General features: G+C 35.0%; 1 protein-coding gene across 1 annotated transcript in view; it reads left to right on the forward strand.

The window, feature by feature from the left end:
* The window catches only part of TBC1D8B (TBC1 domain family member 8B), a 58,834-nt gene that overhangs the window by 35,175 nt on the left and 8,335 nt on the right, over positions 1–15,324 (forward strand). The window contains exons 11-14 of the mRNA XM_063083730.1: positions 4,609–4,726; positions 5,705–5,990; positions 7,085–7,214; positions 7,745–7,843. Coding sequence (XP_062939800.1) covers positions 4,609–4,726; positions 5,705–5,990; positions 7,085–7,214; positions 7,745–7,843 — 633 coding nt within the window. The remainder of the gene's footprint in view (positions 1–4,608; positions 4,727–5,704; positions 5,991–7,084; positions 7,215–7,744; positions 7,844–15,324) is intronic.

Below are 15,324 nucleotides of genomic sequence, written 5' to 3' on the forward strand. Positions count from 1 at the left end.
CATTACCACTCATAGGAAGTGGGAGAGAGCATGGAGAAACAATTGTGGGAGATTTTATGGGCTAGGCCTGAAAGGGACACTCATCACTTCACGCAGATTCTATTGAAAGATCTTAGTCATGTGGCTGAACCTATTCACAGACAAGTTTGCATAATGTAGTGTGGCTGAGCAGACATGTGCAGCTACTGTGGGAGAAGGGGAGATTGGATTATGGTAGATAGGGTAGCACTCTCTGCCATACATTTATTTATAATGGTCTGAGCACCGTAGTGATTACAAATCAATACTATCTATCCATTGAAAAAAATAGAGATTACTTAAAAAAAAAAAATTTAAGTGAATTGACCATCTAAATGGCAAGTATTTTTTAGCGTGTTTTAGGATCTCTGAAAGTACTATAGAAGCGTAATGCTTCTTTTCTCAAAGAGCTTACACTCAAAGAGTCTGCGATGTTATCTATTTGCAGTAGTTTAGAAATAGCTTCAAAGTAGGCAGCACTTGATGTTGACTTCTAAAAGATGAGAGCAGTTAGAAACATGGAAGTCAAGGGAAAAAGGGTAAGGGTAACAATGTGAGTGATACCGTTCAGATGAGAATAAGCCTGCCATGGAGATCAGACTGGCTAGGTTCACATTGGAATCAAGAAGTAAGTGTTGGTGTGAGACACAATCATGGAGAATCTTTAAAGCCTAGAAAGAGTTTGAATTTAATATGGTAAGTAGGTTTTATCGCTTTGATTAAAAACCCATGTGAGTCATTCAGATACATGGTTGGTTGGCTGGTTGGCTTGTTCTTCTGTCTGTTTGTCTTGAGATATAATTCACATACCACAAACTTCACCCTTTTAATGATTTTTAGTACGGTCACAAAGTTGTGCAACCATCACCACTATCTAATTCCAGAACATTTTCATCACTCTAAAACGAAGTCTCATGGGCCAGCCCATGGCTCACTTGGGAGAGTGTGGTGCTGATAACACCAAGGCCACAGGTTCAGATCCCTATATAGGGATGGCTGGTTCACTCCCTTGGGAGAGCGTTGGTGCTGACTACACCACGTCAAGGGTTACGATCCCCTACTGGTCATCTTATAAAAAATAAATAAATAAATAGAAAATAAAAAGAAGTCTCATATCCGTTAACAGTTATTCAGCATTTCTCCCTACTTCCAACCCAGGCAGTCAATAATTATTTTTTGTCTCTGTGGATATGCCCATTATGGGCATTTTTTTCTAAATGGAATGGTACAATATGTGGTCTTTTGTTCTGCCTTTTTTCACTTAGCATATTGTTTTTAGTGTTCATCCATGTTTGTAGTTGCATGTATCAGTACTTCATTCTTTTTATAGCTGAATAGTATTCCATGGTATGGATAAACCACACTTTGTTTATCTATTCAACAGTTGATGGGCGTTTGAGGTGTTTCCATGTTTAGGCTGTTTGAATAATACTGCTATGAATATTCATGTACAAGATTTTGTGTGGGCATTGTTTTCAGTTCTTTTGAGTATATGCCTTGAAATGCAATTGCTGGATTATATGGTAACTCTATGTTTAACACTCTGGGACACTGCCAAACTATTTTCCAAAGAGACTGTACCATTTTACATTCCCACCAGCAAAATACAAGTGTTCCAGTTTCTCCACATCCTTGACAATACTTCTTATTGCCTATTTTTTTATTGCAGCATCCTTGTCATCCTTGTTGAAAATCAACTGACCATGAAAATCAGAGTTTATTTTTGGACTCTCAGTTCTATTCCATTGATCTATATTTCTCTCCTTATGCCAGTACCATACTACCTTGATTACTGTATCTGTGTAGTAAGTTTTGAAATTGGGACGTGTGAGTCCTTTAGCTTTGTTCTTCTTTTCCTAGATTTTTTTTTTTTTGGCTCTTTTGGGTTCCTTGCATTTCCATATGAATTTTAGGATTAGCCTGTCAATTTCTGCCAAAAAAAAAAATCAGCTGGGATTTTTGATAGTCATATTGCATTGAATCTGTAGATCAACTCAGGGTGTATTGCATATTAACAATATTAAGTCTTCTCATCCATGAACACCAGATGTCTTCCCATTTATTTAATTCTTTCTTTCTTTTAAGGATGTGTGCTAGTTTTCAATGTGCAAGTCTTACACTTCTTTCGTTAATTTTATTTCTAAGTATTTTAATCTTTTTGATATTATAGTAAATGGAATTATTTTCTTGATTTTATTTTTGGATTATTTGTCGCCAGTATATAGAAATATAATTGATTTTTGTATATAGCAATCCTGTATTTCATAACATTGTTGAGCTTATTTACTGGTTCTACTAGTTTTTTTGTGAATTCTTTAGGATTTTCTATATACAAACACATGGAGTCCAAATAGTGATACTTCTTCCATTCCAATGTGAACGACTTTTTCCCTTTTTATCACCTAATTGACCTGTCTAGCACCTTCAGTACAATGTTGAATAGAAGTGATGAGAATGCTGTGAGTATGCGTAAAGCCATATGAATGTATGTGGCCTTCAAGATTCCCAGGAATATGTCAGAGGTTTCAAAGCCCCCAGCTTTTCTTTTTGCCCTTTGTTAGCCAATTTTTTGGCCCAACTGTTACCTACTGCCCCAGATAACCACCTGTTCAACAACTGCCTCTGATTGTTTTCAACAAACACCCCTGGGGAGAAGGCTGTTTACATGGGATGAGCCCCAAGTCAAGTTAAATAAAGACAGAATTCTGTACGGAATCTTCTAGGGAGCCCCACTATACAGGTAAAATAATGACAATTCTCTGGAAATAAGGCTTTGAAGGAGCTCCAGCATCACTCTGTTCCCTCCAGTGGCTGTTAGGTACTTGTTTTTACTGTGATTGCTGGGTGTTGGTTTTTAAGGCTACCATGAAGCTGGGGAGGGGGAGTGGTATTAGGGCAATTTTAAATGCCAGAGAGCTCACCTCACTGTTTTTATTGGGATTCAGCCATTTTCTTAAATAAATGCTACCCAAATTACTATGAGATCTTGGTTAATTTCCAGAGTTCTGAAAAAAATTGATTCTGATCATTTTTGTCAGTGCTCTTGTTGCTTTTATAGAGAAAAGCATTTTCAGAAGTCCTTACTCTGCCATTTTACTGCACCCGCTCCCATTGTGGCTTCTTGCACAGGAAAGTGATGGAGTAAAAAACTAAGCTTGAAATCAAACATTGTGTCAGATATGGCAAGGAATTGGCATACTTACTATACAAATCTATAAGAAATGTATTATAATATAAAAAAGAGCAATGAAAGAATTAGTCACAGAAGAGAAAATTCAGATTGATGATAAAGCCTGAAAAAGAAACTTCAACCCTAAATTCAAATTAAAACAATGAGATACCATTTTCACTATCAGCAAAGATGATTATAATTATTACAATTCTCAGTTTTGGAAAAAATGCAGTAAAATAGACTTTCAAACACTATTGGTCAGAAATGTAAATTGATACAGTCTTTCTGGAATATAATTTGGCAAGAATATCAAGTCTTTAAAAAGTAATACCCTTTGACCAAATATTTTCATTTCTAGTTATACTGAGAAAATAGTATAACACTTGGATGAAGATTTATATACAAAGATGTCCATTACAATGTTATATTTAACAGTAAAAATTGGAACCAGCCTAAATGTCCAACAATAGTAGAATGGTTAAGTAACTTATAGTATATCCAACTTAGATACACTAAATTGAAAAAATAAAGTATAAAAAAATATGCTATGGAAAAATAAAGATTTAGTGCACAGCTTGATACAAATTTTAGAAGGAGAAAAAGGCAGGAAAAATTGCTGGAAAATACATCAACTTGTTAACAGTGGTGATCTCTGGGTAGGTAGGATACAGGAGGTTTTATTTTATTTTTCACACCTTTCCTTTCTTTCCAAATTCTATACCTTAAGGGTTTAATACCTTTATAATAAGGGATGTGGCAATGTTACATAAAAGTAGTGATATAAAATTTGTGTGCAAGAAGGATTAGAAGAAACAAAAAGTTTGGGTAGTAGTGGGAAAGAAGAGGGAAAAGCAAATCTAAAAGATAATTTATAAGAAGGAACTATAGGATATGAAAGCAAATCGGATTTAGAAGATACAGGGTTTCTAGCATGATCAAAATTAGGATAGCTAAGAAAAGAATCCCATTTTATAGGAAAAGATGTTTAGTTTTGGACATAGTTGAGGATGTTTGACATCTAAGGGGTATTGTCAAATTATAGGTAGTTGGAAATACTGATGAATTTTGGTTTTTCCAATTTTAGTATCCTTGAAAATTATGTGTGTTTTTTAAATTCAGATTTGTAATAATTAAGAGTTTTTTGCCCATTGAAATTAGTATAAATTAAAGAGGTTTTACTTATTGTGTTCTATATTCAGATACTACCGCTTCATTTTTCTTGAATGTGACTGTGTAAAATAACTTATAAGCAAATGTTAGCTTGTCTTTACCTTATTTTGCTTTTGTACCAGCTCAGAGTTCTCATGTTTCCACTATTATTCTCAGTTGTCCTTGTTGCTGTCTAAAACTACTATGTTTGAAAAAGTGAAATCACCTGAGCAATATTTACTTTTTTGTATTTTTTCTATGAATTTTAGGCAATGAACATTTTGACGTCTGTGTTGCTTCTGTATGCAAAAGAGGAAGAAGCTTTTTGGCTTCTGGTTGCTGTATGTGAACGAATGTTGCCAGATTATTTTAATCGCCGAATCATTGGTAAAAAAAAAAAAAAAAAGAAAAGAAAACACATATACATACATATGCACACACGCATACACACACGTATAATACACACACATACACATATTTCTTTTCTAAGCAATTTCAGTGTCTCTTGTCTATCCAATTACCAATCAAACAGAAGAACCAATGAATTAGGTTGTGAAATATACAAAATGCAGGCAATGTCAAAATGTCACATTTACTGACATTCTCAAGAGAAATGCTTTTTGTACTAGTTGGAAAGATTGTTGAATATGTTGCTTTTTAAATTTAAGTATCTGGTTGGTTTCTTTATAAACTTAAAATTCCCGTTTTATTATCTCTATTGCTAAAACAATGGTGATCTGAAGCATCCAGAGCTACTAGGGAATTTTTAATAGTTTCTTGATGGGAGGGAGAATTTAATCACTTAATAAAATCTCTGCATTCATATGAATTATATAGGTATTTGAAAGGTTTGAAAGAAGGGTCAAGTTCTTTGTTTGTTAATATTATAATATTTTCTTCAGTCATCAAGTATTTATAAATCTGTGATCCCTACCTTAAAACCTACAGACGGTCTCTACTTTGTACCCTCGTAAGCTTTCAGTCTGTGGCTAGGTCATTGATTGTGCTGTCTTTCATTATAGTTATTTGTATATTTATCTTAGGTTTTAGTAGATATTAAACTCTTTGAAAATAAGACTATTTTATTAATCGGTATATATCTTTGTAGTACATAGTACAGGTCTCTACATATAAGAAAAACTCAATAAATAACCCTTCAAATGAATTTGAATTGCATCTAGTGCTTCTAGATAGGTGACACTCTACTAGCAGATATAAAGATGTATGAGATATAGAAGAGGCACTCGGGGAGTACATAATTTAAGGAGATGGGATATATCTGCATGCTAATAGGAGTGAGGAGGGTATTGGAAACAAGTCTTCTTGAAAGATGTTCATTTTTAAACTTCTTTTGATGTTCTCTAGGTGCCTTGGTGGATCAGGCAGTCTTTGAAGAACTTATCAGACATCACCTTCCTCAGCTGACAGAACACATGACTGATATGACATTCTTTTCCTCAATTTCTCTCTCATGGTTCCTCACACTTTTTATTAGTGTGCTGCCTATTGAAAGTGCAGTGAATGTGGTGGACTGTTTCTTCTATGATGGAATAAAGGCCATTTTACAACTGGGATTGGCAATACTTGACTATAATTTAGATAAACTACTGGCGTGTAAAGATGATGCTGAAGTCGTAACAGCTTTAAACAGGTACTATAAGAATCATAACACTTGAATCTGGAGGGATTCTGAGAAATTGCATTGCTCGATCCCCTTATTTTATAGATGAGGAAACTGGGCCCTGCAAACTTCAAACAATTTGCCTAAGGTCACCAAGCTAGTTTAATGAAAGAGCTAGGCATAGAGTCTAGTCCTCTATCTGCAAATAGAATATTATAAAAGTAAATTACTTTGAAGTGAAACATTAGATTATTTACACATTTACACTAATATTGTTACTTCAGTATGCTGGGACTTTCATGGTCCCAGTTTGAGCTATAAAGTGTCTCTGGGTAAAAATAATTTGAAGGAGGAAAGGGTAGTTGATAATGTTAAGGATCCAGTGGGGGAAATTGTTCTGGTTTCCATGTGGTTTCTCACGTAGGTTAAACTTCACTTTCCTAGTGGCTGTATAAATGCAATTTTGTGTTGGAGCATGTGAGTGTATGTATGTGTATGCACACATTTGCATATGTTAAATGAGTAAATATTTGAATGGGCAACTGTTGTAATGCTGCATCAAATCATATTGTGTGGTGTTATAACACCAGCATCAAGGGGTGGGATCCCCATACAGGCCAGCCACTAAGTAAAATAAATAAATAAATACATACATACATAAATACATAAATACATAAATACATAAATACATAAATACATAAATAAATAAATAAATAAATAAAATCCCATTGTGTATAGAATAAAATGCAAATGCCTCACCCTGGCATTCAGAACTCTATGATAAAAGGCCTCAATGTACCTTTCTTTACTTATCTCCCCTTACATGCCTCTATATAACCTATATGCCATTCTTACTGGGCTATATAGTATTTGCAAAGTACTCTCTGAGCCTGTTTGCTTCCTTTATGCTCTCCTCCCCCACCTCAAAGTGATTTTCTTATCATCCCCCCACGTGTGTTCTCCTGACTCCCAACCATCTTCAAATTCCACTTCTTCATAAGACCTTCCCTTGTCCTCTCAGATGAAATTAACTTCTGAGTAACTTGGGAGAAATTAGCTGTTATTTTCTCTGTTTTAATAGTTTTAGTTCCACTAATTCTTGTATTGCTATCACTTTTGGATAGGTTCTTTGACAGTGTCACTAATAAGGATAGCCCATTACCTTCAGGTGTTCAGCAGAGTTCAAATGTGAGTGACAAGAAAAGCAGTCATATTACAGTGGATATTACAGATTTGATTAGAGAGTCAAATGAGGTAAGTTTTTTATACCATAAATATAAGTACACAACATATTTAAAATGATTGATACAGTAGTTATAGCTCTAGTGGTATATTAAAAGTGAGATAATAATGTAAGTAAAGAAACAATTTAAAATCCAACTTCACTATAAAAATGAGTTCTGTGAAGTGTTCTTAGGTTGTATAATTTCCTGTGCTTCAATTTGCTTTTCATTAGATGAAACTAATTTCATTTGCTTTCACAAATAATGACCACTTCTAAATATCTATCACTATATAACAAGGTGAAAATTATTCTCAGAAACTTAGAATTTTACCAGTGTTCTTGTACTTAGTCTAGACACACAGATGGAATTCTTTCTAGTGAGTATATATAAAAACTGAGATGTGGGAGGTGAAAATTTGCAAAATCACTGAGTAAGTCAGAAAAATAGCTAGAAATAGAACCTAGGCCACCGAGAATTTAATCTCATGAAATTCAGATGTAGGAGGAGAAGTGGATGTTTATTATGAATGAGTATCCACTGAAATCCTATTTCTTGCAGAAATATGGTAATATTCGCTATGAAGATATACACAGCATGCGCTGTCGAAATAGGTTGTATGTGATACAGACCCTAGAGGAAACAACAAAGCAGAATGTGGTGAGTGTCTACCCATAGGGGAAAACCGGGTGGAGTTAACTTTTTTTCTTTAACTTCCTTAAGATGTTATCATTCCATGTGAAGAAAATGAAAAGGACTAAATTTTTTAGCTAGATTCTTCTCAAGCTTTAGCTTACTGTATATTTTTTTGAGAGGAAATAAGTTATTTTCTTCTGGTTGAATTATGTTGCTTTCTCCAACATGTTTCATGTTATTTGACCTTCAGTGCCACTGCAGCTCAGTACTGAATGCCTGTGATGTAAGAATTTAAGCATAACACATTTGTGATGTGCTGCATCAGTAAGAACAGTTGATCTGTATAGTCGTCAATGCTGCTAAAAAATATTATTACCTAAGGTAAAGTAAAAAGGGTATAAAATTGTGTTTTAAGTACTCGCCTTTTTAATATTTGGATGACTCATAAGAAGCTGTTAAGCCTCTGGTGAGTGGGATTAATAGATCGCTGGACAGAGGGGGAGAGTTTTATTTTGCTGTTTATATCCTTTTGTACTATTTGAGCTTTTATCATGAGCATGTGTGTTGTTTTCGTAAACCTACTTGCTTAAAGGCCAGGTCCTCAGAGATACAAATCTGGGAAGATTGACATTTCCAAAGATTCTAGGTTTAGATTTCAATTAAATAATTCAGTGATGTTACTGTAACATAGCACAGAGCCCCTTGTTTTAGTTTTTATTTATTAACTTTTAAAAACTTTACTGAAGTTATATGTGCCCATTTTAAAATAAATAATTCAAGCATTACAGAAATATAAAAGTAAAGGTTCCCCACCTCAGGATTAACCATCTTAAAATGATTTGGCATATATCCTTCAAGACCTTATTTCTATGTATCTGCACACATAAATGTTTATGCGCATATAGTTTTTAAAATGAGATCATACCAGTCACTTTGTTTCTAACTTTTTTCACTCAGAAATATATCATGGTCATTGCATGTCATCAGTGCATAAAAATCTACCTCACTCTTCTTAATTCACTGAATAGTGTATCATAGTATAGATATGCTATAATTTATTTAACTATTCTCTGTTGATATACATTTAATATATCTCCTTTTTTTGCTCTTAAAAATAATTCTTTATGTAAAAATCCTTGTGTATATATTCATCGTAAGAATATTTCTGTAAGATAGATTCCTAGAAGTGTAAGCTGTATATAAGGATATGCCCATTTAAAATTTGACAGGTCCTGCCAAATTATCCTCCAAAAGATTTGTACCAGATTATAATCCCACCAACAGAATGCCCTTTTCCCTACATTCTCACAGACACCACATATTAAAAATCATTCTTTTGTGTCAACTTGATAGGTTAAAAAATCAAATCTCATTTTAAGTTTCATTTCACTGATCACATATGTTTATTAGCCTTTCTCATTTGTTCTTTTAATTGCTTGTTTGTAGACTTTGCCCATTTTTCTATGATTGTCTTTTTCTTATAGATTTGTAGGAGCTCTTTGAATATTAGTGATATTAATTTTTTGTCAGTTATATTTGTGGCCTAACGTTTCCCCATAGTCTTGTTTCTGTTCATTTTCTTTTTAGTGTCTTTCAGAGTACACAAGTTACAAATTTTTATGTAGTCAAGTCTTTCTCTTTTTTCTTACATTGTGTCTAGGTTTCATGTCATACTTAGCAAGCTTTTCCCTACTTAAAATTATATAAATTATAAAAATATTTTCTTATATTGTCTTATAGTACTAGTATTGCTTTGTTTTGTATTTAACATTTAAATATTTAGTACACGAAGAGTATATTTTTTGTTCATGGTGTGGGATAGGGCTCTACTGTTATTTTTTTCCAACTGACATCACCCATTGTCTGAAAACCATTTATTAGTCTATCCTTACTGTACTCTATTTTTTTCATATGCTAAGTTCTTATATACATATAAGGGCTTATTTCTGTACTTTTTTTTTGTTACTGCAACAATATCACACTGTTTCAATTATTGTGGTGTTATACTCCATTTTGAAATCTGGTAAGGCTTTTAAATAAAATTCCTTTTTAAATAAATTTTATAAATAAAAACATGTACAATGAAAAAAATTTTTTAAATAAAATTCCTTTTCAATATCCATTTTAATGATCTGGCTTTTTTTTTTTTTTTTTTTTTGATCTGGCTTTTTAAATGTCCTTTAGTAAGAATTTATAGTTTTCATCATGTAGGTCTTATACATTTCTTATTTGGTTTATTCTACTCCTAAGTATTTTATGGTTTTGCTGTTGATATGAATGAAATGTTTTTTCCTCTACATTCTCTAATTAATTATTGCTGTGCATGTAAAAGTTATTGATTTGGATATGTTGCTTTTCTTTTATATTCTTATTATTTTTGTTTGTTTTTGCTTTTTTTTTTATTGTTGGTTATGTATATTCATGGGATACAAAGCTGAACATCACCACTTGTGCCCAAGATGTGATGGCCAGATCAATACTATCAGCATGCCCATTACCACAAATTGCGATTATTCCCCATGTCCCCCACCCAATTAATCCCTGACCTCCCTCCCCCTCCCCTTCCCCCTTCCCCACTGTCCTTCACAACCCTAGGTGTGTTCTCTCCCTCTGCAAGTCCAACACACTACTGTGGTCTTTCTTTCCTTCCTTCTTTCTCTCTTAGCTCCCACTTATGATTGAGAGCATGTGGTATTTTTCCCTCTGTGCCTAGCTTATTTCACTCAACATACTTATCTCCAAGCTCATACATGTTGCTGCAAATGGCAGAATTTCATTCTTTATTATGGCAGAGTAGTATTTCATGGTGTATGTATACCACACTTTCTTTATCCAGTTGTCTATTGATGGACATTTAGGTTGGCTCCATATCTTGGCTATTGTAAATAGAGCTGCGACGAACATGAGAGTGCAGGTATACCTTTGACATGATGATTTCTCCTCCTTTGGGTATATACCTAGAAGTAGGAATGCTGGATCACATGGTAGATCTATCTGTAGTTGTTTGATAAACCTCCACACTGTTTTCCATAGTGGTTGTGCTAGTTTACAATCCCACCAACAGTGTAGGAGCATTCCCTGCTCTCCACGTCCTCATCAGCATTTGTTACTCTCCGTCTTTTTGATTATAGCCAGTCTGGTGGTGGGTGGGTGATATCTCACCTCTGTGGTTTTAATGTGCATTTCCCTGATGATTAGTGATGGTGAGCATTTTTTCATGTACCTCTTGGCCATTTGTATGTCTTCCTCTGAAAAATGTCTATTTATCTCCTTTACCTATTTTTTAATTGGATTATTTGGTTTTTTACTGTGTAGTAGTTTGAGTTCCTTATATATTCTGGATACTAATCCTTTGTCAGATGCATAGTTTGCAAATATTTTCCTCCTCTCGGTAGGTTGTCATTTCACTCTGCTGATTGTTTCCTTTGTTGTACAGAAGCATTTTAGTTTGATATAGTCCCAATTGTTTATTTTTTCTTTTGCTGCTTATGCTCGTAGGCTCTTGTTCATAAAGTTCTAGTTCCTGAAGCATTTCCCCTATATTTTCCCTTAGTAGTTTTACAGTTTCTGGTCTTATACTTAAGTCTTTAATCCATCTTGAGTTGATTTTGGAATATGGTGAGAAGTGTGTATCTAGTTTCATTCTTCTGCATTTTCCCAGCACCACCTTATTGAAGAGGCAATCTTTTCCAATGTATGTTTTTGCTGCCTTTGTCAAATATCAATCAGCTTTAAGTCTGTGGGCAGATTCTGTTTTCTCAATTCTGCTCCATTGGTCTGAATGTCTATTTTTATAACAGTACCATGCTGTTTTGGTTACAATAGCTGTGTATTATAACTTGATGTCAGGTAGTGTTATGCCTCTGGCATTATTTTTTTTGCTCAGGATTGCTTTGGCTATTTGGGGTCTTTTGTTGTTCTGTGTGAATGTTAGGATTGCTTTTTATATATCTGTGAAGAATGTTATCGGTATTTTGATGGGGATTGCATTGAATATGTAGATCACTTTGGGTGGTATAGACATTTTCACAATGTTAATTCTTCCGATCCAAAAGCATGGAATGTCTTTCCATCTTTTTGTGTCTTCTTTTTTTTTTTTTTTTTTGTCTTTTTCATGACCAGCACTCAGCCAGTGAGCGCACCGGCCATTCCTATATAGGATCCGAACCCGCGGCGGGAGCGTCGCTGCGCTCCCAGCGCCGCACTCTCCCGAGTGCACCACGGGCTCGGCCCTTTTTGTGTCTTCTTTAATTACTTTCAGTAGTGGTTTGTAGTTCTCACTGTAGAGATCTTTCACCTCCTTGGTTAAATTGGTTCCTAGGCATTTTATTTTTTGTGTGTGACTATTATAAATGGGCTCACTTTCTTGATATCTCTTTCTGTTAGCTCATTATTGGGAAATATAAATGCAAGTGATTTGGGGGCATTGATTTTGTATCCTGCAACATTACTGAAATTATTAACCAGCTCTAAGAGTTTTTAGATAGAGTCTTTAGGTTTTTCTATATGCAGGATCGTGTCATCTGCAAATAGGGACAGTTTGATTTTGTCTTTTCTAATCTGGATGACCTTTATTTCTTTCTCTTGCCTGATTGCTCTGGCTAGTACCTCCAGTACTATGTTAAATAGGAGTGGTGAGAGAGGGCATCCTTGTCATCTTCCTGTTCTTAAAGGAAAGGCCTTCAGTTTTTCCCCATTCACAATGATACTGGCAGATATCATCCCTATTTACTCGTTTTTGGTTTCCATTTTCGTGGCATGTCTTTTTCCATCCTTTCACTATTAATCTGTGCTCATCTGTAGTAGTGAGATGAGTCTCTTGAAGGCACCATATAGTTGGATCTTGCTTTTTGATCTAGTCCATCAGTCTGTGTCTTTTTAGTGGGGAGTTTAATCCATTTACATTTAGGGTTGTTATTGAGAGGTATTATCTTATTCCTGGCATTTTGTGGCTTTTCTTTAGATGTTTTAAGTATCATTTATTCTTTTCTTCTCCCTTGATTATTGGTCTTCAATATTTGTGGAGGGGGGGGTGGTTGAGGTGGTAAGATTTGGTTTATTTTGTCTTTTTCATTTGCATTTCTTTTTTTTTTCTTTTTTCTTTTTTTTTTTTTTTGTCTTTTTCGTGACCGGCACTCAGCCAGTGAGTGCACCGGCCATTCCTATATAGGATCCGAACCCGCGGCGGGAGCGTCGCTGCACTCCCAGTGCCGCACTGTCCCGAGTGCGCCACGGGCTCGGCCCTGCATTTGTATTTCACTGGTGGGTTTTGTTCTTACTTGTGTATTCGTGGTAGTGGTCATTGTTTTTCAGATTCCAGATTGCAGAACTCCCTTGAGAATTTCTTGCAGGACTGGTTGTGTGGTGATGAAATCCTGCAGTTTTTGTTTGTCTGGGAAATACACTATTTCTTCTTCATTTTTGAAGGATAGCCTTGCTGGGTATAGTATTCTTGTCTGGAAGTTTTTTTTCTTTTAGTATTTTGAATATGTCATCCATTTTCTTCTTGCTTGTAGACTTTCATTTGAGAAGTCTACTGTTAGTCTGATTGGGGCTCCCTTATAAGTGACTTGACACTTCTCTCTTGCTGTTTTTAGGATTCTCTTTTTCTCATTGAATTTTGCCAGTTTGACTATAATTTGTGTCAGAGAGGATTTTTTTGGATTAAAACTGTTTGGGGATCTTTGAGCTTCCTGGATCTGAAGGTCTATGTCTCTCCCTATACCTGGGAAATTTTCCATTATTATTTCATTTAAAAGATTTTCAATACCTTTACTTTTCTCCTCCCCTTCAGGAACATCCATGGTTTGGATGTTTGTGTCCTTAAGGTTGTTTGCTAGCTCTCTTAGAGATTCTTTTTTTAAAATTCTTTTTTCCTTTTTCTTGTCTGCCTGAGCTATTTCATAAAGACCATCTTTGAGTTCGGATATTCTTTCTTCAGCTTGTTTTAGTCAGCTGCTTAGGCTCTCAGTTGTGTTTTTTATTTTATTGAGTGCATCTTTCAGTTCCAGGAGTTCTGCTACATTCTTTTCTATGGTATTGATCTCTTTGTAAATTTCATCTTTCATATCCTGGATATTTTTTTCTTGTTTTGTTGTGTTGTCTTACAGAGTCCTATTTTATCTCGTTGAGTTTCGTTAAGATAGTTTCCTGTTCTTTAGGGTCTGGTACTTAAGAGTTACTGAATTCCTTTGTTGGTGTCATGTTTTCTGATTTTTTCATATTTCTGGTGTCTCTATATTGATTTTTTGGTCATCTGGTAGATCAGTTGCTTCTTCTCTTACTCTGGAGTGGACTTTGAGGAGAAAAACTTCTTCCTCTTTTCTAGGTTTGATCAGTTACTCTCCTTGTGTCAATGAAGTCAGATATGTAGTGGACCACCTGGACAGGGGTTGTGGATGTTACTGAGGCAGCAAACCATCCTTGCAACAGTATTAGCTGTGGTGGTGGCTATTGTGGACCACTTCCACAGAAGCCGTGTGAAGGCTCATGGTGCAGCATGTGAGGTCCTGCCTCCTGCATAGGTGGGGCAGGGGTCTGAGGGGTGGTTGGCCTGTTCTCCTGCCTTCCTGGGTTCCTCCCCTGTTGGCAGTGGCACAGCACAGGGTCCTGCCTTCTGTGTAGGTGGGGCAGGAATCTGGCAGGTGGGTGGCCTGTTTATGTTGCTTTTCTAAGTGGCCATGTTACTATCATTAACTATAAACTTTTTTCAGTTATCTTTCTCAAATTTTCTTTTTTTTTTTTTTTAAAGATGACTGGTAAGGGGGTCTTAACCCTTGGCTTGGTGTTGTCAGCACTACGCTCAGCCATGTGAGCAAACCGGCCATCCCTATACAGGATCTGAACGCGTGTCCTTGGTGTTACCAGCACCGCACTCTCCTGAGTGAGCCACGGGCCAGCCCTATGTTTCTCAAATTTTCTGAATAGACAAGCATATCATTTCCAGTCTTAGAGTTTTGAACCTTCCTAATATTTATACCTCTTTTCTTTTTTGTATGTTACTGCATTGGGTAGGATCATCAGAGAAATATTGAATAATAGTAGTGAAAGCAGGCTTCCTTGTATTATTCCTGAATTTAATAGGAATGCCTCTCATATTTTATTAGTGTTGATTTCTGAAGGATGCCCTTTGTCAAATTAAGAAAGTTTTATTCGATTTTTATATTAAAGAGTTTTAGACTTTAAAAAAAAGTTGAATGTTAACTTTGATCAAATGACTTTTCTATATCTTGAGGTCATATGTTTTTGGACTTTATTAATGTTGTACATTTTATTAAAGAATTCCTAATATTAGATATCCATTGCACTCCTCAAATGAATCCTACTTGATCATGATGTATTATTTTAATATTCTGCTTTGATAATTTTGCTAAATAGTTTAGCTAGGTTCCTTGCATCTATGCTAAAGTGATATTATTTTAAAGTTTTCTCACTAACTTTAGTTAGAAAACTAAAACTTTTCTAGCTAACTTTAGTTTTCATATCAGTTGTGCTTACATCATAGA

This window comes from Cynocephalus volans, chromosome X, assembly GCF_027409185.1.
Source record: "Cynocephalus volans isolate mCynVol1 chromosome X, mCynVol1.pri, whole genome shotgun sequence".
Classification (NCBI taxonomy): Eukaryota; Metazoa; Chordata; class Mammalia; order Dermoptera; family Cynocephalidae; genus Cynocephalus; species Cynocephalus volans.